This window comes from Canis lupus, chromosome 22 (genome assembly GCF_011100685.1).
Source record: "Canis lupus familiaris isolate Mischka breed German Shepherd chromosome 22, alternate assembly UU_Cfam_GSD_1.0, whole genome shotgun sequence".
In the NCBI taxonomy this organism is placed as follows: domain Eukaryota; kingdom Metazoa; phylum Chordata; class Mammalia; order Carnivora; family Canidae; genus Canis; species Canis lupus.
Window position 1 is genome coordinate 48302429 of NC_049243.1, and position 22713 is coordinate 48325141.

At 35.5% G+C, this 22713-nt stretch overlaps 1 protein-coding gene across 5 annotated transcripts in view; it reads left to right on the top strand.

Annotated features, from left to right (window-relative positions):
- The window catches only part of IPO5 (importin 5), a 58812-nt gene that overhangs the window by 16543 nt on the left and 19556 nt on the right, over positions 1–22713 (top strand). For all 5 annotated transcript variants that reach the window (XM_038569897.1, XM_038569900.1, XM_038569899.1 and 2 more), the window contains 9 exons: positions 6138–6218; positions 8623–8815; positions 11587–11689; positions 12796–12892; positions 13103–13207; positions 15192–15314; positions 15403–15523; positions 17629–17716; positions 19591–19697. In XM_038569897.1, the coding sequence (XP_038425825.1) occupies positions 6138–6218; positions 8623–8815; positions 11587–11689; positions 12796–12892; positions 13103–13207; positions 15192–15314; positions 15403–15523; positions 17629–17716; positions 19591–19697 (1018 nt within the window). The remainder of the gene's footprint in view (positions 1–6137; positions 6219–8622; positions 8816–11586; positions 11690–12795; positions 12893–13102; positions 13208–15191; positions 15315–15402; positions 15524–17628; positions 17717–19590; positions 19698–22713) is intronic.

The window sequence follows — 22713 nt, forward strand, 5'->3', positions numbered from 1 at the left end:
ACCTCGGAAGCTGGATTTCCCTTCTCCCCCCGCCCCGCCACAATTTTGTGAAGTTGCCTTGAGGGTTTCTGTCCAAGCACCTTCCACCTTACTTTATTCTTCCTTCAGACACTTGTGCTTTGATCTCTAGAGATTTGTGGTCTCCTAACTGCGATGTCCTGGGACTTCCGTTGTTTAAGTGGGCCAGGGCCACCCTATGTTTAAGTCTTTAATGTCATTAAATCTAACCTGAATCTCTCTCTCTCTCCTTTTTTTTTTTTTTTTTTTTTTAAAACCTCTGGCTTGTGGCCTCCACAAAGTGTGGAGCTCTGAGTAGACTTATTTTCAGGAGACAGTATTTCAGGGGTCTCTGCAAGCTCCTTTACCAAGTAGCAGCAAGCCCCACTTGGTTCAGAAGACTGATGTTAACGCTGTCAGTGTTGAGACCGCGAGGGATGCGTGAGACGCCCAGAAGGGAGGGCAGGGGCTGTCTAGTGTTTTTTTGTTTGTTTTTTTTTTTTTTTTTTTTGAAGTGCGCTCTCAGAACCTGTCTTCCAACTTGGCCACATGGAGAGGTCCCTGCCCCCACGTGATTGAGTATCTTTACAAGATTCGGTGAAGGATGTTCGGGTATTTTTACAAAGCAGAAATTTACGTGTAGCTAATGATATGGGGGGGGGGAGCTTGTCCTCCTGAATTTCATAGATGTCTTCAGAATCACAAAGTTAATATTTGCTTTGAATAGATTAGGATATGCTGGCTGCACTGAGTGGTTTTATGATACGTGATGAAGTCACTGTATTGGATGTTCAGTTCTGGGTGAAAAAGCATGTTGAACAACCGTTAGTCTACTGATTTTTTTAATTCATGTAGTATACATGGGATATATGTGTTCAGGGTAAAAATTGAAACAGTGCAAAATAGTTTTTTTTTATCCCGTTCCCCGAAGATAACTTTTAAGTGTCTTATGAGTCGTCCCTGAAAATACAAGTGCATATGTATACATTGCATTTTTACGTGAATGAGCCTCTCATATGCATACTGTTGTGCAAGTTGGATTTTTTCACTCAAAAGTATTTCAAGTTGCCACATAAGAGATTTTGTTAAAGCAGCTACGCAGTATTCCATCATATGAATGTATTATTTATTCAACCAGCACGTTTACGAATGGACGTTAAGATTTCCAGTGTCCTCTTAAATATAGGAGTACAAGCATTCCAATCTTTTCGGACTTGGGTTTGCTGGGTTTGCTTGTGGAATACTTTAAAAAGTAGCATTTGTCCTTGGAAGTAATGTGCATTGATTAGTTGCATCAATGTGCACTCCTATCAGAGGGATGTGATGATGCCTATAAAAACATTTTAGTGCATTCTGCTAACTCTGGGGGTAATTTTTCACCAAAATAAGTTCTTAATCCCAACCCATAATAGAAATTGCCATGTGTTGCAAAGCAGAACAGCATTGTAATTAGTAAGCGAGTTTAATTCTCCCTCTTCCCTCCAGTTGCTTAAGTCTCTATTGTCAAGCCTAGTGGGGAATCTCTCTTCTATTGAACTAAATACCAGTGTCTGGTTCAGCTTGAATTCCAATTGGTGCCTGTTGTAAATCTTTTTATCACTTCCATCACTTTAGGGATAGTTAGCAGCATTCAGCACATTTTCTCATAAAGAACAATTGAAAAGTACAGTTGACCCTTGAACCACGTAGAGGTTAGGGACAGGAGCCCCCACCCTCTTGACTCCCCAGACACTTAGGTAACAGCCTCCTGTTGACTGGAAGCCTTACCAAGAACATAAACAGCCAATTAGCACATATTTTGTATGTTGTATGTATTATATACTATATTTTTACAACAAACTAAGAGAAGAAAATGTTATTAAGAGTATCATAAGCAGGGATCCCTGGGTGGCGCAGCGGTTTAGCACCTGCCTTTGGCCCAGGGCACAATCCTGGAGACCTGGGATCAAATCCCACGTCGGGCTCCTGGTGCATGGAGCCTGCTTCTCCCTCTGCCTGTGTCTCTGCCTCTCTCTCTCTCTGTGTGACTATCATAAATAAATTTAAAAAAATTTTTAAAAAAAGTATCATAAGTAGAGAAGATACATTCCAATACCGTCCTGTATTCATAAAAAATAAAATCCGTGTATAAGTGAACCCATGCAGTTCAAACCCATGTTGTTCAAGGATCAACTGTACTGTTATGGTTATTCTCTTTATTCCTATCATTCAGGTAACACATTTTTGCTTTCTTTGTATATCTCAGAAACACTAATATGTAAATTAAGTATCATAAAATAGAAAATTCTTTTTTTTTTTAATAGAAAATTCTTAATTTGACACCAAAAAAAGTAAATGTTAGAAGGGAAGTTTCCTAGTCTCTCTATAACACAAAGCTGGACTGTAAATAGAGCTGCTTACAAAAGCAAAATATTATTTGAAAAATAAAAAGCTGCATATAATGATACTTGAATACCCCTTTTTTTGCCTTATGAAATGAGCTATTTATAAGTAATCAAACTAAATTAAATTGAGTATTAAAGTCTGATATATAAAAAAAATAAAGTCTGATATAGCAAATATAGAAATTTTTTTAACAAGAATTGACAAAATCTCAGTAAATATCTTTGTAATTTCATAAATACTTAGTTGATACAAATACAAGACTGTTGAGTAAGGTGACTTGTTTTGTATTCAAACATGAAATCAAGTACAGTAGAAGACTAATTGTAATTTACTGTTGAAAACATTGAAGGTCTTCAGAACTTTTAAAAGTTTTTAAACTTCCATTGTATAAACCATTTGGTGGGCTTTATATTTTATTTCTGTTAAATCTTCAAGAATTTTTCTCTTTAACTTTATAAAAAATGTTTCTGATGCTTGAAAAAATTGTTTCAATGCCACAAGTCTCAAAATATAATGATTAACGTGAATAAACAATTGAATAAGCAGTTGACAGGTAATACAAAGTTGAATGTCCATGGCATTCATGACAAGACATTTTATATGACATAAGCTTAAGTATTTTATTAATCATATGCATGGATTTTGCATTCTTATTTTTTCCATTGACTTTTTCATTGAGTTTAAAGATTTTATTTATTTATTAGAGACAGAGAGAGAGAAGCAGAGACACAGAGAAGCAGGCTCCATGCAGGGAGCCCGACATGGGACTCCATCCTGGGTCTCACAGGATCACGCCCTGGGCTGAAGGCGGTGCTGAACCTCTAAGCCACCGGGGCTGCCCTTTTCATTGATTTTAATATAGAACTTCATTAATGAGGTTTTAATTGGAGGAGAATAACATACTGAAAAATATACTTGATTTTTGAGAAACCAGGGTGTTTACTAGGTAAAAGTTGTAGTTAGGTAAAACTTGTTCCCTCTTTTCATATGCAAGGTAGGCTTACCATGAATATTTATGGAATGAGTGAAATGAGTGCTTACTAGCATTTTTTTATGGACATGAAAGGGGAGGTGAAATCTGCTTTACATTGTGTGATTGTGCATGGTGAAACCAAATGGAATTGAAATTCTTTTTTTTTTTTTTTTTTTAAGATTTTTATTTATTTATTCATGAGAATACACAGAAAGGAGAGAGAGAGAGAGGCAGAGAACACAGGCAGAGGGAGAAGCAGGCTCCATGCAGGGAGCCCAACGTGGGACTCAATCCCGGGCCTCCAGGATCACGCCCTGGGCTGAAGGCGGTGCTAAACCGCTGAGCCACCCCACCCGGGCTGCCCTGGAATTGAAATTCTATTTGCCATGACATTGGCAGCATTCACTGAACCTGCCTGGCTTAGTGCTAGGAATATTCTTAGAAAGATTCTTTATATTTTTATATATATTCTTTATGTATATACTTTGTATTTGCTGCACTCCAATATGCTAGGTGCTAGGAATACAAGGAGAAAGAGATACCATCCCTATCTTCGTGGAACTCTATTTAGGCTGATAACCTGGTTTTAAGGCTGTGTTCTTTTTTGCCAAACTATTATCCTTAACCAAAGTTACGGTGTAAATGTAATACTATATCTGGATTGCCACAGTGGAACGTAACAAATGGGGAGAACCCTCTCTCAGGAGTCAGATGTCACTCTTACTAAACTCTCTCTCTCCATTGACTTCTAATTCCTTAAGGAATAGAGTTTAGTATTTGACCTAAATGTTTTTAAGTGTCTACTAGAATTAGCATAGTATAACTGTCAAGCTATTAGTCCCAGTTGGGCAAGGTTTTCTGAGAGTGATAGTTCAGTAAAGAATTTTTTTTTTTCTGAAACTTGATTTAGATCACTGGAAAGTAAAATGGTAAAAAGTTATAACATCTGCAGTGCATCAGGGGCTAGGCTAGGTACAAAGGATAAAAAGACATTTTTATTGTAGTGTGAGAGACTGTGTTTAAATGAAAAGGCTATACTGGCCTTTGAGTTGCATTCATAAAGATTAAGTGAGAAAAATCAAGGTACATCTCTGTTTTTGCAATCATAGAATATCTCTACATAAAATTACTTCATTTCTGTGTACAGAAATTCAGACCATCTTCTCCGCTTTTTTTTTTTTTTTTTTAAGATTTTATTTATTTATTCTTGAGAAACACACAGAGAGGCAGAGACATAGGCAGAGGGAGAAGCAAGCTCCCAACAGGGGAGCCCGATGTGGGATTCGATCCCATGACCCCAGGATCACAACCTGAGCCGAAGGCAGATGCTCAACCACTGAGCCACCGAGGTACCCCGATATTCTCAGCTGTTAATTCTTGTCACAGTTTTCAGCGTTGTTGTGTTCCTGCGTGCTAGTGTATTTGAGAGGAACCTAAGGTTATTGGGAGATTTTGAATTCTCCTTTCCCTCACATGTGTTCTTAGGATTAAGATACATTTGAGAAGTTTGAAAACCGTGTAGCACTGCATAAATAGAACTGGTTGGTTGGCGGAGTCATACAGACCCCAGGAGTGAAACACAGAAAGAGCATTCAGTGCTAGGGAGATTTTAAGTACAGTTGACCTCAGAAAACCAGAGTTGTTTCTGTTGCTTATTGTATGTGACCTTGGCCAGGTCATTTAACTTTTGAGCCTTTATTTCCTTATCTGTCAATATCTCAGGGATGCCACAGAGCACTTAGTAAAAGTTAAAATAAGGTAGACATGGATGGATTCAAGGAGACACTGTGTTTCATCTGTTGTCCTTGGGACTTCTATCCAGAGAAACAAAGTAGGTTATAGGGGTGGTGACTCTTAGAGAGCAGACAAAGGTCAAAGGTAAGAGTCTTCTTGGGGAAAACAATTCCAAATATATTTCAAAGAATAAGGTATTTTCCACAGTCCAAGACTGCTATTGTTAGAATTCTTAAATGTGCACATGAATCTATACTTCTTTTCAATTTAGTTTTGTAGACAGCATGTATTTAGATCTTATATTTTGATCCACCCTGACAATCCATCTTTTAATTGGTGTCAATTTTTTATTGTTAACTAATTTGTTCTCGTTTTACATTATTATTGGGAAAGGAAAGATGTGCCCTGAGTCACAAAACCTGGTTTTCTAGATTATTAAAATGATATTAAAGGAATTATATTAAAGTCTCTTGGCCAAATTTCTCCTGGCCATATTCATTTATTTATGTATATAAGTTTTAGTATAATCCTTGCTTGAAAGAAAAAGTAGCATAAGGAATGTGAATACTTTCTTTCCCTTTCTCGGATTTATTTCATTTGAGATATGTTTCTGTTGGTTGTTAAGTAGTGGTAACTTGAACCCAATTCTACATCTTCTGATCTAGAAAATGTTGACAAGATAAGTAGTTTTCCATGATGTAAAGGGATACTAGGTGAGCACTTTACAGCATGGTAGCTCAGGTCACATTGAAGATTTTTTTGGCCCTCTTTTGGCCTTGAGTTTTGTTCATTAGGGAAGCAAAGTTAGGGAAAATGCGCGTGCATTAGAAAAATCTTAAAGCTAAAGGTAGAAGGGAGCTTGAAAGTGATTCTCTGGACATCTTTTCTTTCCAACCAGCTGAAGTGTATTTTGTGGTAGGGGAAAATTTTAACAGCATGATTTCTCATGCATGAATCTTTCCCAGTCTTCATTTCATTTCTTTCCACTGGTGTGCTGATGACATTTTTAAACATATTCTAACCTTAAACATTTTTCTTTTTCCTGTAGGAAACCTATGAGAATATCCCAGGCCAGTCAAAGATCACATTCCTCTTACAAGCCATCAGAAATACAACAGCTGCTGAGGAGGTACTACTCTAATATTTGAGATTATGACATTCTTAAAAAACAAGTTGGAGGGGATCCCTGGGTGGCTCAGCGGTTTGGCGCCTGCCTTTGGCCCAGAGCGCGCTCCTGGAGTCCCGGGATTGAGTCCCGCTTTGGGCTCCCAGCATGGAGCCCGTTTCTCCCTCTGCTTGTGTCTCTGCCTCTCTCTCTCTCTCTCTCTCTCTCTCTATCTCATGAATAAATAAATAAAATCTTTAAAAAAAAAAACAAGTTGGCTATTAGATACGGGTCTACATGGGTAATGAGAACTGTTGCCATAGACGTTACCAGAACTTTGAACTTAGATTTGCTAAAAGATACTTTGCAGTTAGTTTTTTTGAGTACCCTATATTTAGAATGAAATTTCTTTTTTCCGTGTCAGGTTGATATGTCCAGGATATTTAAGTTAATTTTTTTTTTAAGTTAATGGTTTTTAAATAATTACATAAGAATTTACTAAAGTGACTTCTGTAGCTATAAAAAAAATTTCTTCCTTTAAACAATTCATTCTGAAGGAGGAAATTTAATTCAGTGTTTTAATGTGTGCCAAATGTTTTCTGAGAAAATATGTATTGTCTGTCTAATCTCTAAGGTAGCAAAGAATATGTGCTAAAGATGTTTAGGAATAAAGAGACACTTTGGTGAATCCTTTATAAATCATGGTTTTCAGCAAATGACCTTATAACTGTACCAAATTTAAATTTGTTGTTTCTTACTGCTTTTCTATGCATTTAACAGTGGATTTTTTTTTTTCCCCAAAGTAATATCCTTATATATAGAGTCTTAAGTGAATGTCAAAATATCCCAAGTCTAGAAATCTAGTCTCACCTCTGTGAACCATGGAATTGAGAATTTGTAAAGTGAAGGAAGACTGGCTGGCTCAGTTGATAGAACATAGGACTCTTGATCTTGGGGATCATGAGTTTGAGCCCCACATTGGCCTTAGAGTTGGTTGGGATTTTTTTTTGTTGTTTTTTTAAGTGAATTTTTAAAGCAAGACTTCTTTACTAATATTAAAATGTGATGAAAATGAAGTCACACTAAACTGCTATATAGTATTGCACCTGACTTGTACTCAGTTTAAATTTGATGTTCTGTGGCAATGCTTAGAAAACAGTATAAAAGTGCCCCACTTTTTAAAAATAGATGACAGAAGGCGCTTCTTCACCTTCGTAATATATTCTTTAATTCAAAATGAATGTCACATATGAAGAACAAACATAAAGTAATGGCTGTTTTAAATCTTGAAATTTGAATCAAGTTAGCTATGAAACAAATTTTAAAGCTAAGAATAAATAATACTAAAAAACTCTCGAATTTTCTTTTTAAAAACCTATGTTGAACCTTTTTTAAATCTTGATTTAAGAATTAGATGATTGTGAACTAGCCTCAGGATCTTGACTGGCTTCATACTTGTTAGTGTAAGTGTGAGAATTGCGTAAACTTGAGATTAGAGATTCTAACCATTTTGAATCCTTTCTAGAGCATTAAAATTTCTTTAAAAGTTTGCTGTATGCCAAAAGTAATTCAAATAAAAAATTCAGTGAAAAATGACTTGAGAAAAAAATTGGCACATTTTATTTGTGTGGCTTAACTCTTTTTTTGTTGGCCACAGTTCCATACTGATTATAGTGATAATGAGCTGCAGCCCAGAAATGAAAGAAAACACGAAAAATTGGTTTAATAGTTTCAAAGGCCTGTTGATTTAATATGATAAAATTTCAGAATGGTGTTTGTCTTTGGATAATCTAAAGGGGAATATTTTACAGAAAATGCCAAACTTAAATATATTCTACAGGTTTTAAATGGGATAAGAATATACACATTGAAATTGATTAGCACTTTCAGGCATTAGGAGCTTGTAATGTTTGTTTGCTCAAATGAAGCATAAAGATAAATGGATATGATAGCATGTTATCTAAGAGGCTAATGAAAGGGCTGTGAAACAACGAGATAGTCCAGGGAGTAATATTAGTAGGTACACTAGAATGAGAGAGCCAGATGGAGAAGTAGGAAAGGAGCATTCTAGGGTTTGCAGTTTATATTAACATTTATTTTTCTTAAAAGAAGGTATTACAAATAGAAATTAAAGGCAGGTTCATCATTGCTAAGATATGTTTCTGATTTGTGACCTGATGGGTTCAAGGGCTTTTCCTTAGCTATGAATAAAAAATAGCTTTTGGGTAGCGTTTTCTGTACACTAGGCTAATGTGATTAGAGAGAGTTTTATTTATTTCACCTGTTTTGTAAAAAAATCTAACAGTGCTTTTGAAATGAATTGTAAAAATAGAATAGTAAAATCCATCAATGGTGGAGTGAATGTAGTCTGTTGGCAATTTTTTCTCTTGTAAGACACCAAGTTATTAACCTTGTTATCCATTTATAGGCTAGACAAATGGCTGCTGTTCTCCTAAGACGTCTTTTGTCCTCTGCATTTGATGAAGTCTATCCAACTCTTCCTTCTGATGTTCAGACTGCCATCAAGAGTGAACTACTGATGATTATTCAAATGGAAACCCAGTCTAGCATGAGGAAAAAAATTTGTGATATTGCTGCAGAGTTGGCCAGGAATTTAATAGGTGTGTATGCGATACATTCATTATTATGTTGTAGAAGAAAATGAATATATCCCTTTTTTTTAAGTGGCATCTTTTTAAAGAAAGATTCACAAGTACCTGAGTACTATTTATTCTGTTCAAAATGAGAGTGATCATGGATTCTGCCTTTAGAGCCAAAAATAAAATGTTTGTGAAGTACAGTCATAATATGTACCTGCTGGTTTTCAGAACATCTGTGTGGAGAAATAGTTTTGTAATTTGCTTAAAAATTGTCAGTTTTATTTCCCCCTTAATCAGGAAAGTTTGGAAAGCACAGTGTAACTTACAACTTACTTTGTAGGTTAAACTTACCAACAGAAGTAAAAATCAGTGGACTCCAGGAGCTTTTATTGTTACATTTGTGTATTAGTAAATTATGCACATAGGCTATTATACCACTATTCTGTGTAGTTTATGAAATACCTCAAAATATTTTTAAACAGTGAAATAAAAGGAAAATCTCTAAAAATGCATTTTACCAATAATCAAAACCCTCTTTGGTCATATTAAAAATATTAACGTGATTGAATATGCTTTGTTACTTTTTTTGACAGATTCAGATATATGTTTTTTTCAGTGAACTTTATTTTAGAGAGCGTGGGCAAAGGGAGGAGGGACAAGGGAAGGGGGGAAAGAGAATCTTAAGCAGACTCTATGCTGAGCACAGAGCCCAGTGCAGGGTTTAATTTCACAACCCTAAAAAAAAAAAAAAAAAAAAAAAATTTCACAACCCTGAGATTACCCCTGAGCTGAAACCAAGAGTCAGATGTTTAACAAACTGCACCCCCCCAGGCACCCCAATAGATACGATGTTAAACTCAGTTCATTTATACAGTATATCTAAAGGTTGAAAAGGATGCCCCACTAAGTATAAGGCTAAATGGGAATATCATTGGTTATAAATCATGACACTAATTTTTTTTTTTTTAATTTAAATTCTGGTTAACATATAGTGTAATACTGGTTTCAGGAGTAGAATTTAGTGACTCATCACTTAAGTATAATACCCACCAAATTGCTCATTGCAAGTGCCCTCCTTAATGCCCATCACCCATCTAGCCCATCCCCCGCCCACCTCCCCTCCAGCAACTCTCAGTTTGTTCTCTATAGTGAAGAGTCTATGGTTTGCCTCCCTCTCTGTTTTTATCCTTCCCTTTTCCTGTGTTCATCTGTTTGTTTCTTAAATTCCACATATAAGTGAAATCATATGGTATTTTGTCTTTCTCTGACTGACTGACTTCACTTAGCATGATACACTGTAGCTCTGTCCATATCATTGCAAATGGCAAGATTTCATTCTTTTTGATGGCTGAGTAATATTCCAAGATTACCACATCTTCTTTATCCATTCATCAATCTGGACATTTGGGCTCTTTCCATAATTTGGCTATTGTTGATAATAATGCTGCTATAAACATTAGGGTGCATATACCCCTTCAAATCAGCTCTTTTGTATCCTTTGGATAAATACCTAGTGTAATTGTGGAGTATTAGGGTATGACACTCATTTTTTAATCTCCACTACCAGTATTGCCAAAATTCTTGTTCAAGTCAGCTGAGTGATATTTTTTTTTTAAGACTTTATTTATTTATTCATGAGAGACACAGAGAGAGGCAGAGACATAGGCAGAGGGAGAAGCAGGCTCCTTGCAGGGATCCTGATGTGGGACTTGATCCCAGGACTCCAGGATCACTCCCTGGGCCAAAGGCAGGCACCAAACCGCTGAGCCACCCAGGTGCCCCAGCTAAGTGATATTAACCAATTCTTAAAAGTAGGAAATGTGTTAAATTTTTTATTTTAAATAAGTTCAAAACTCACTGAAACCCTTAATTTTGAATTTTTTTAAGTAGCCTAGGGAATCTGTTTTAAAGTTTTTTTTAAATGTGCAGGTATAAAGTTTTATAGGTGACATATCATTTCTAATTCAAAATCATTTAATAATGCACGGTTTCTAAAATGTTTCAAAATGGTCTCTCCATAGATTTTTATTTTTCATTCCCTCTTGACCCCCAAGCATGACCTTTATGTTAAAGGGACTGATTAGGGTTGGTTTTTTTTTTTTTTTTTTTTTTTTTATGTCAGCTGTGGCAATGTACACTTGTCATTTCAAAAAAGTTCAAATATAGAGGGACATTTTTTAAAAAGTACATGCATAACTTATCTGTAATTTCTATGTCTCTTAAAGTTCTTTGTGACAATATAATTGGTAAGTCATTTAACTGGTACAGATTTTTGTGGTTGTTCACTTTTATTTCAAAGTACCACAGAAATTCTGTTTTTTAAAATCTTATTTAAAAATAAACACCTTGATAGCATGAGTACTGCTCTGGGTCCTGGTATTCCCACTCCTAGATCTTCTCCAGTTTGCAGGCAATTTTTACAGTGTTTTGGCTTCAGGACCTTGATAACAAATATTAACTATGCCTACTTTTTAAACTTTTAATAGCAATAGTATAAATAAAAGATTTAGCCAATCATAGAGTCATAGTGCTGCCTTTTCTCCATATCCCACTCCTTAGAAATAACCATAGCCAGTGTCTGAGCACATAACCCAAAAGCATGGGTGTTTTTTTACAAGATTAGAATGCCATGTTATGGTTAAAGGACCTAATCTGATTAGGATTTTTTTTTAAATACATAGCGTGTAACATTTTCTATTACATACATTGGGGCGTATGAAATGAAAAGATTCACCCTTCATTTTTTGAAGTTTTGACTTCAAAACTTTATGCCTGGATCTCTTTACTTTTAGATGAGGATGGCAACAACCAGTGGCCTGAAGGTTTGAAGTTCCTTTTTGATTCAGTCAGCTCTCAAAATATGGGACTGCGGGAAGCTGCCCTTCACATTTTCTGGTACATACATGGATCTAATTTTCCTGAAAAATTGTCGTGAATGTGCAAAAGCACATTTTAATTGATTGTTTTAGTCTGACTTTTTAGACTTAAATAATGACTTTAGATGAGCTTTGTATTTGTGTTGGAAGTAAAACTGAAAAAACATAAAGCTTCTAATTTCATATTATAATCCTTTTTTGTACACAAGCGTTCTCTACAATTTTTTTCTTTCCTTTGTCTTGTATGATTCCACGAAAGACAGTTACTTCTTTATTTAGAGGTTAACACAGTACTGAATATAAATATGTCTTTTAGAAAACCACTATAATGATGAAATCTTGAAGAAGAAAGAAAAGGCTGGTGAATCCCTATTATTTTCTAGGTCTTCTATAGCCAGACTTAATAAAGTACAGTATTTTAATAAACTTCTATATACTTATAAGCAAATGGTCTAAGTTTAGAATTACGAGTATCTGCACTAAGAAAAATTTTGTCCGTGTTATCAGACAGTTCTACATTAAAAATATAATTGGATTTACAACATTTCAAGATTATATATTTTTTAAAATGCGATCTACCTTGAGCATCAGAAGAGAATAAGGGTAGAGATTACACCATTTTCCACGTCAGTTGTCAAATGTATCTTACCTATATTGGTAATCCAGAGAAGAGAATTAGTTAAAAGTATTCAGTGTAATTGTTAGCCACATTTAAAGCAGAGCAGAATTTGGACTACCTGGATCACTGACTAAACAAGCAGATTATTAGGCAGTGTGGTTACTGCAGCTACCATCTGAAACGTTGTACTTGCTTTTGCCCTATCCTGTACTCCAGGTCACCTTCCTGTGGAGACAGGGTGATAAGGATAAATTGTAGGGCTGGAATTGGCTGCTGAGTAGCGTGCGCGCACCTGGATTGCCCCTGCTTCCAGCCTAATCCTTTCTGCTCTGCTTGTTGCCATTTGTCCAAACCCCAAAAGAGGATTGCTTGGAGGATGGGTAGATGATGTTCAGCCTTCAAGGTTAATGCACACTTGAGTCGGGCTGATGTTTAAGGTTAGATTAGAACATTAGATGTTCCGGCTGACACTACTGAAATATAATGTCATTTTGGATCTTGTTTAGGAACTTTCCTGGAATTTTTGGGAACCAACAGCAGCACTATTTAGACGTTATCAAACGGATGTTAGTTCAGTGTATGCAAGATCAGGAACATCCATCGGTAAATAATTCCAATTCCATTAATATTAACACCTAATTCAATATAACCTTTAACTTGTGAAAGAAATTTCTATACTTGGAGATTATCTTTAGTTTTAATACTTTATAAATACTAGTTACTGATGAAAAATTTCATCTTGAGTAAGAAATCTTGAACTTGAATCCATCAAAAATTTCTCCTGTTTGACATTTTTTACTGTCTTCACTTTAGATAAGGACATTATCTGCCAGAGCTACAGCTGCATTTATACTTGCAAATGAACACAACGTTGCTCTATTCAAACATTTTGCAGACTTGTTACCTGGATTCTTACAGGTAAGAAAACAGTATAAAATAAGTGATCCTTAAATCCTTACTGGTTTTCTGCAGCGTAAAGTCTCATCAAAGTTCTCTAGTGCATTCAGTGTATTTGTTGCCTACTGTGTGCTGGCACTAGACACTAGGAGTTCAGCAGCAAACAAAATGCAAATCTCTAGCCCCATTGAACTCCGATCTTTTTCCCTTCGTAGACTCTCAGTCTCTTAAAAATTGTAGGTTAGGGTTTCAAAACCTTTCTATAACATAAATGATAAAAGCAATTTATGGCTATTAATGAATATGTAATCACATAGGTTATTGCCATGGAATCAACCAAATAACCTACAAAATGTAATGCCCATTTTACATAAGGGGAAACTAAAGAGCGGAGGTTAGGAAACTTGCCCAAGATCACAGTGTTGGTAAGTGATTGAAGCATGTCTCAAACCCAAATTGGACAGCAGTACTTAGTCTTCAATCCAGGGCTTGTAACAGTTTATACTATAAAGTAAATGGTTTATGGTTAATTTCACTTCAGGGTTATTATTATTTTAAGGATACCTTCTGCCTCAAGCAGAAAGTAAAATAAGATTGGGTAAGTTAGAGCAACTTGTTAGACCCAAATTTTGTAATAACTGTATTTTCCATTTTGAAATGCATAGGTAACATACATATGTACACATACAAGTTTAAAATATAAAAATAAATTGCCTTAAGTTGTTACAAAGAAGAAATAAAAAAGGAATAAACAGTAAAATGGCATGCTTTTCAACTTGTATATGGTATGGTATGACTTCAATGAAAGACATATAGACTAGGTGTTTTTTAAGTGACCCATGCAACACAGTAGCTAAACATTTGAACTGATAGATACTATTGACAAGGCAAACACCACAAATGCTGTTAGTATTGATGGTTTGATTTCCAGAAATGGTAAAGATCCAGACAAAACAAAGTTATGTATTCATCCTTGGTTTATACAGTATTTATACTTGGAGGGTGAGGGGGAACCCATGGTACATTAAAAACAAACAAAAAATAATTTGTGAATTTGGTTTTATGTTCAGATCATTGTAAATTAGGTTTTTGTTTTAGAAATACCTGACTTTTGTGACTGTGTGAGATGCATGATAAGCTCGTCATGTGAGTTCCTCAGAAGCATTTGTGTCACAGATGCAGGATATCTAGAAACCCTGGCCTTTGCTCTTCCTCAGTCATTGTGATGACCAAGAAAACTCCTGGGAGAAATAGCATCCCTATTGAGAACCACTGGCTTAGAGAGGATTTGGAAGAGCTAAAACTGAAAAGTTCCATATGAATTCTGCATATTTCAGTAATTTTGCAGGATTTAGTAGAAACTTTTCTCCCTATACTGTCAAACTGCAAAGATAGTTTAGGTCAATGACAAACATTAACTTGTCCATTCTATCATTTTAGTAGTTTATTACCAAAAAATTTTGTGAGTTACCCACTGCTACATTCTAATCTCAGATTTTTCTTCCCCTGAATTTAGAGTAAGCTAAAATGTTAGCCAAAACTTCTAGGAGTTGTCACTCTGAAATAGGGAATGGTAAGATACAGAGTGTATACTTAAATACACAGTGAGTTAACTTGATGTCAAAGAGAAATAAATTGAGTAATATTGGACATTTTAAATGTATCATAGGGTCTAGTAGTTACTGCATGTCTGAAAAAGACTAGGATATGGATATTGGAGGGACAGAGAAAAGTAATTCCTTAACAGCCTTAAGTTTGCTATGCTGGTTACTATAATTCCGGCTTAGATTTAAATCTTTGTATGTTTCTAGTTAATATTAGTCAAAAGGAAGGAATATATGCGGCTGTGAGATTTGCACTCTTTAGATTGCTAAATTGTTATTTAGTAAAAAATATTCTTCAATAATATTCTGTTGTCTGCCTTTTAATGTTTTGACAGTGAGACATCACATCTATAAAGTAACTTGAACCTAGACCTTTTTCTTTTCTCTTTCATTTTTTCTAGGCTGTGAATGACTCGTGCTACCAGAATGATGATTCAGTCCTGAAATCCCTTGTTGAGATTGCAGATACTGTTCCAAAGTATTTGCGTCCTCACTTAGAAGCTACTTTACAGCTAAGTCTAAAGGTAAATTAAATATTTCAGTAAATGTCTGTTTATCCTTTTCAGTTAATAATCTAAACTACTAAATGTATAAAATACGTTTTCTCTATAGTTGTGTGGAGACACGAACCTCAATAATATGCAACGCCAGCTTGCCCTTGAAGTAATTGTGACCCTCTCTGAGACCGCAGCTGCTATGTTAAGAAAACATACCAATATTGTTGCACAGACTAGTAAGTCAAAGGTCTTTAAATAGTTTGTTCATGTGGAAAAATTGTTGGATGAACTTGCTGAAAATTGTGTAAGCTCACAGATTTCTTGAGAATATTATAAAATGTCTTTCACAAACAGATGAATGGGGAGAAATTTATCTCTGTACACATTTATGTGCATGGACCCAATATGGTAACTATGCTGTAGACATTCTGAAGTCCCACAGTTGTAGGCATGACTTGTGACACCTGGATATCAAAATATATAGAAGACTTTTTTGGGGGAAATCGGATAACATGTTGAAAGACTAATAGAAGAACTAAACATTTCTCTTCAAATTGATCTATAAACGAAGACAATGTTGGTCATAAGGTTGATCATAGAATTTGTGTAAAATAACATATGGCCTGAAGTAGCCAAGTCAATTTTGGTGAGCAGAGTGGAGATCTTGCCTTCTCAGCTATGAAGATTTAGAAACTGTTGGTGGTACAGGTGTAGGCAAATGGATTGTAGGAAACAGGATTCTATGAGCAGATCCGCTTACATGGAAACAAAGCTGACTTTAAAAGATAAATAATTGGGGCGCCTGAGTGGCTCAGTTGGTTAAGCGCCTGTCTGCCTTTATAGCTCAGGTCATGATTCTGGGATCAAGCCCCATGTCCAGCTCCCTGCTGAGCAGAGTCTGCTTCTCCCTCTGCCTCTCATGTCCCCCCACCAAATAAATAAAATGTTTTAAAAAACTAAGAGAACAGTTATTGACCAAAGGTCATTTCTGTGGCAAAAATCTATCCCAACCTCGGATATCCTATAAAAATTAATTCAGGGTTGATTTAGCACCTAAATGAGCGACACGTTTTACAAACAAAGTTTAAGAGTAGAAAGAAGTTTTTTAAGACTGAATTACAAACCATAGGTACAAACATTGCTGAATTGGCAAATACTAAAACAATTTTTTGACCAGATACACTACAAGTGAAATTAAAAGACAAGCTGCAGGCTGGGCAAAAGCAGCTACAGTGCACACGGTCAGCAAGTTCAGGTCTGTAGGAAACAGACAAGGGCTAGGAACTGGAAATCCACAATGAAGGAGCTAATGAGCCTGCTCAGCGTCAGTAAACACCAGTGCAGTTGGGGAGTCTGGTGTCAGGTGTGGAGCAGAGAAGACTCAGAAAGCTTCAGGGCACTTCACACATGGTTGTGAAATGAGACAGGTCTCCTTTCAAACCTGGAGCAGTGCACATTTAATGCAGCCACTATGCAGAGCAGTTAGTCTTTCTTAGTAATATTGAAGATACCTGTAACAATTCCATGCCCTGAACTCACACTTGTCAAGGGTATATGGATAAGAATCTCATCAAAGCAAATTTTGTAATAGGGAGAAAATTAGAAACAACCAAAATGTCCATCAGTAGAATAGTGTGTTTATGTAATAGAATATTCTGAAGTAATTAAGTTGAAATCCATGTGTGTTGAAAAGGAAGCAAATTGCCTACGGATATATACATAGTATGGTACCATTTATTGTGTGAAAATTTAAATCTTGAGATAGTGCTATATTTGTTTACAGAAAAATCTGTAGTTCAAGTATAAAAACACTTTGGGAGTGAGAAGCATCGATTTTATGTTGTGCTCACCTCTGGTGAATAAAGAATATAGTAGGATCTGGGAAGTTTGTCTTTTCTTTAATGTTAACTCTTAAGCAGAACAAGATCTAAAGCAAATGCAACAAATATTTGTTAAAAATTTGTTGAAATTGGGCAGCCCAAGTGGCTCAGCAGTTTAGCACCGCCTTCAGCCCAGGGCCTGATCCTGGAGACCCGGGATCAAGGCCCACATCAAGGCTCCCTGCATGGAGCCTGCTTCTCCCTCTGCCTGTGTCTCTGCCTCTCTCTCTCTGTGTGTCTCTCATTAATAAATAAATAAAATCTTTAAAATAAATTTGTTAAAACTTAACAAACCAGATGTTGGAGGCACAGGCAGACTTTTCTGTCTCACTCTTAGAGGCAAGGTAAATCTTACTTTGTTTTTTACTTCTTAAAATTCTTGTTAATAAATGGTGATATTGATTAAAAAAAAAAAAAAAAAAACCATAGTCTTCAGAGATGAAATGATGATTTGCTTTAAGTTCCTCAGATGTTAGCAATGATGGTTGACCTTGAAGAGGATGAGGACTGGGCGAATGCAGATGAGCTGGAAGATGATGACTTTGACAGGTAATCATGCACCCAGAAACTGCATTAGAGGCTCCCTTGGTGAAATGGAGCGAACTTGGGTGGCAGCTGGAGTATAAGGGTTCCTGGAGCCCGTCTCTTCCCACCATATTCTGTAATTCAAAGTTAAACTTCTAAGTTTAGAACATGGGATACTCGGCTTTCTGTGTCAGATTTTATAAATATTTTATTTTTCATAAAATAGGTATTTTTTCCACCCCATTTTACTCTAAATTTTCAAGATTTTTTTAGTGTAAGAGTATCTTAAAGTATGTATAAAAAAGCTTTATTGTGAAAAATGCCTTTACGTACATAGACCTCATGTAGAATATTTGGTTCCGCACAGTTCCCTGCAAAATGCCCTGTTTTCCCAATTTCACACAAGTTAACCTTAGGCTAGAGAGGACAGTGGTGGTGAGATTTATACTGTAGCGTTCAGTGACACTGGAGCTACTGTTTAACTTGTTTAGACTTAGGCTTTCATGGATAAAGATTCCTATGGAAAATCCACTGGAATCGAATTCACTGTCTAGTAGTGATGGCCTCTTACATATGTATGAGACGTGCACTTCAGAACTCTATTAATGGATCTTTCAGTGGTCCTAAAGGTATATTCTCAGGTAGCGTTAGAAGTGGAGGACAGGTGGGTTGAGTGATTTGCTCAGGTTTTATATAGCCTATCTATAGACTGAGACTTCATGCTGTTCTTTTACTCTTTGCAGTTAATCAAACTACCTCCCTTTCTTAAAGAGAACTGAAAGTATTTCTCTGAAAGACTGGTAGTTGAAATAAGCTATTAAAACAGGCATTAGGTAAAATTAAAGACATTTGACTTAAAGAAAATACAGTGTGTTTTTCAACTTAGTCCCATTATTAAAAATGACTACTCTGGCTTGAATGCTATTTTGAAGTACATGAAAATAATCCTTCACTGGAAATAACCTCATAGGGCTAAAGGGAAGACCAGGCTCAGACTGAGTTTCCTTTGCCTGGTTCAGTTACTGTAATGTACTGCTCCCTATTCAAGGCACTTAATTTATATGGCTTATGAAGCTATTTTTCCTGGGCTAGATGAACAGGATTTTCTTATCTGGGAGTAAATAGGTTTTATTTTATTTTATTATTTTATTTACTTTATATTTATTTTATTTATTTATTTATTTATTTATTTATTTATTTATGTAAATAGGTTTTAAATTATTTCAAAAGTAAGTTTAAATATATTCTCTAAAGAAAATTTGTAGCTTCATCTTTATAGTCTCCTCAACCCAGCAGTTTGAGATGATGCACATGACAAACTCATTACTAATCTTGCAGTTCAGAGACAGTGCAGAGGCCCTTCTGGCCAATTTTCTTCTGTTTTCCATGAAAACTCTGGTATTAAGTTTCACTGGTGCATTATTTGTGGCAACACAGTTTACATCCCTTTAAAGTACATAAACTCACAGCAAGGAAGTCATCCTCCAGAGTCTCAGCATGGCTTTCAGTTTTCTATGTTCTGTCCGTTGAGTTGAAGGATGTACAGGAAATGAGATAACAAGGCTCTCCTAAACATTGTACTCCTACCTCTGAGTCTTGAAAGCATTAAAGCTCAAGCGTTACCCAGTGAGGGGTGTGTGTGGGGAGAGAAATAGCAAAGTCTTGAAAATTAAGATGGAGACACAGCAGGACTTTTTACACTTTGGCAAATGAATCATGGAAATGTTATGTGCCCTCCCCTTTTTCTTTAACTCTGGATATTTAACCTATAAGTTCATAGGTTTAGAAGACTGCTTGAATTGGTAGTTTAATGTGATAACGTGTTTTAGATCTGTGTGTGTACAGTGCACTATTGTGTCTGTTGAACATAATGAATATGTTCTTTGGTCTCTGTGCAGCAATGCAGTGGCTGGTGAGAGTGCCCTGGACCGAATGGCGTGTGGACTCGGTGGGAAACTGGTGCTGCCGATGATCAAGGAACACATTATGCAGATGCTCCAAAATCGTAAGCTGGATATCCCAAAAGAGAGTAGTGTAGCGTGCTTTTCTAAATCTTCAGTTCTGACAGATGCTTAGACTTAATCTTTCTTTGCCTTTTTATATCCTGTGTTTAGTCCAATTTTTATATTATACTGATAAAATCCTATTTAGTCCTCTTTGGAACCATTCAGTCTTACGCTAAAGAATGTTTTTCCTCACTATTGCAGATATTCAGTTCTGTCTCTAGAATTGTCTTCAATCCATAGGGAAAAAAAATTTCAAGGAAAAGCTATAGATTTTCTCCCTACCCAGAAATAACTAGCTTTTAATTTAAATAAGACATCATTATTTCATGTCTATAAAATATTAGCATATTCAATTCCTATAATCTTCCTTTATCCACTACTTTTTGTTTTCAAAAATGTATAATCAGAAGAGAAGCCACTTCCATATTTCTCTTACTGTTTTCATAGCAAATATTTGGTCATTTGTATCTGTACCTTTAATTTATTTATATCAATATCAAAAATTATTAAATGTGTGTTATATTTTTATCTTTTTTTTTTTTTAAGATTTTTAAGTAACCTGCACTCACTGTGGAGCTCAAACTCATAACCCCAAGATCAAGAGTCGCATGCTCCACCAGCTGAGCCAGCCAGCCACCCCTTATTTTTGTCTTTTTATTTATAGAATTAAGGTGCTTGGCTTTTTTAAAAAATTCAAATACAGAAATGTATAAACTGAGAGTCCATTAGATTTAGAGGTGGCCAGTTAATACGTTTCTGAGACTTTTCTCTGACCTTCTTTTTGTATATGCAGTTTAAAAAAAAAAAGTGAACATAGCTTACGGACACACCATACTTACCTTAAGCTTTGCCCCAGGGTTAATCATATCACCACATAACAGCTCCCCCCTCATTTTTTTTTTTTTAACAACCACATAGCCTTCTATAATACCCCATTAGTTGTTAATAGTTTTTGTTGATTACAAATAATGCTAATGCATACACTCTTCTACAGAAATCCTGTATGGATCCTTGTATGGATATTTATGTCTATAGGGTACATTCTGTACAAGAGACACACTTGAGGGGCAAACCATTGGTTCTGCATTTTAAAGTAATAAAATGGAGTAATAATAGAATACCAGCTTCAAATGAAAGTGAACCATTGAGAACTGAAGCCCTTATGCAATTTACCTAATTCTTACCCCATGTAAGATTCTTTTGAAAAGGCATGGCCCAAAACCATTATCCCTTTTTAATGACGTGATTGTATATCTGGGTCTTGAATAATTGTCTTACCCCTTTTTTGCCTCCTAAATTTCTTGAGGGTTTTTTTTTTTTCCTCAGAGGGATGGAGACAGCATTAAAGATTGCTTAAGTTATCAGAGCTGCTAGAAAGTATCTAGCTTTTCCATTTTTAAAATGAAGAAAGTAGCCCAGAAACATTAAAAGATTGCACAAGGTCACCCAGCTGTCACTATTTCACCATCAGTTCACAGTATTCTTCAAATCAGTTGTGAATGTGGTTGTGACATGTAGTAGAAATTTGGCTTTTAAATTTCTGCTGCAGTTTATTAGGTGGATGCTGAAGGCTTTGCATATATGGCAATGAACTCTAAGATATGTTACTGTTAACATTATGGCAGGTCTACTGCACCTTAATTTCCTCATCTGTGAAAGAGGAGAAAATGCAGAGATGTATTTAATGTGTGCACAAAGTGCTTCAGCAACAGCAAACAATATATAGCTCCTAGTAACATGTGCCCCACTTTCTTCCTTTTTTTAAAGATAGTTTTATGGGTTTTCCTTTAAGTAATAAAGAGCAAAATTTAAAGGAGAAACACTATTTCCAGATCCCCATACCATACCATCACATTCTGCTGAACTTATTTTCAGGAGCTCTGTCTACCGGAGATGTATAGGCATATCTTTTTTTATTCTCTGAACCAAATATGGACACTTTTCTCTATCAGTAAATATTTATTGTATCTCTTTTTTAGATTAGTAAATTCAGTGTGCAAAGATGAGCATCTTATTTACTGGTTTCTTAGGATGATTATTACTCGGTTGAAAAATTCTGGCTTAATGGTCTATTGAGTAATTGAAACACATTAAAAATATTTAAAATGGGGATCCCTGGGTGGCACAGTGGTTTGGCGCCTGCCTTTGGCCCGGGGCGCGATCCTGGAGACCCAGGATCGAGTCCCACGTCGGGCTCCCTGCGTGGAGCCTGTTTCTCCCTCTGCCTGTGTCTCTGCCTCTCTCTCTAGCTGTGTCTCTATGAATAAATAAAATTAAAAAAAATATTTAAAATGTTAAAAAAATATTTAAAAATATAAAAATATTTAAAATGTGACCTTGTGCACATTTTAATATTTAAAAATATCAAAAATGTTGTAAATAATAATAAGGGTGTAATTCTTAACAAAATTAGGAATTTTTCAGAAATTCCTTTTTTTTTTTTTTTTTTTTTTAAGAAATTCTTTCTAGTAGAATTAGTTACCGGCAGAGTTCATCTTTACGTGGGTTTTAGGCTCCCCAAAGTAAATAGTTAAATTGTAAAAGTTCTCAAACTTTCTGTTCTCGAGACCCCTATATACTCTTAAAAATTACTGAAGATCCCAGAGTGCTTTTGTTTATGTAGGTTGTGTCAACGTGTATACCTTTAGAAATGGAAACAAACACTTAAAATACTCACTTAAAGGTAACAATAATAAACCTGTTACACTTTAAGAAATAACATTTTTCATGAAAAATGACTTGTAAAACAAAAATGTTAGAAGAATGCATTTTTAAAAATATCTTCTAAGTATCTTAGCTGAATTTTTTTTCTGCTTTACTTATCTCGTGGGATTTTATATGTGTTGTAATCCTTCGAGTATTCCACTGGATCCCCATAATGAGAGTGAAAAAATATTATCAGGAGAATAGTTTTGATTCAGAGAACCCCAGGGTAGTTGGGCCCCACTTTGAAAACCATTGCTTTACTCAGATACTAACTTTCTATATTGATGTATCTTTTGCTTTACGCAACAA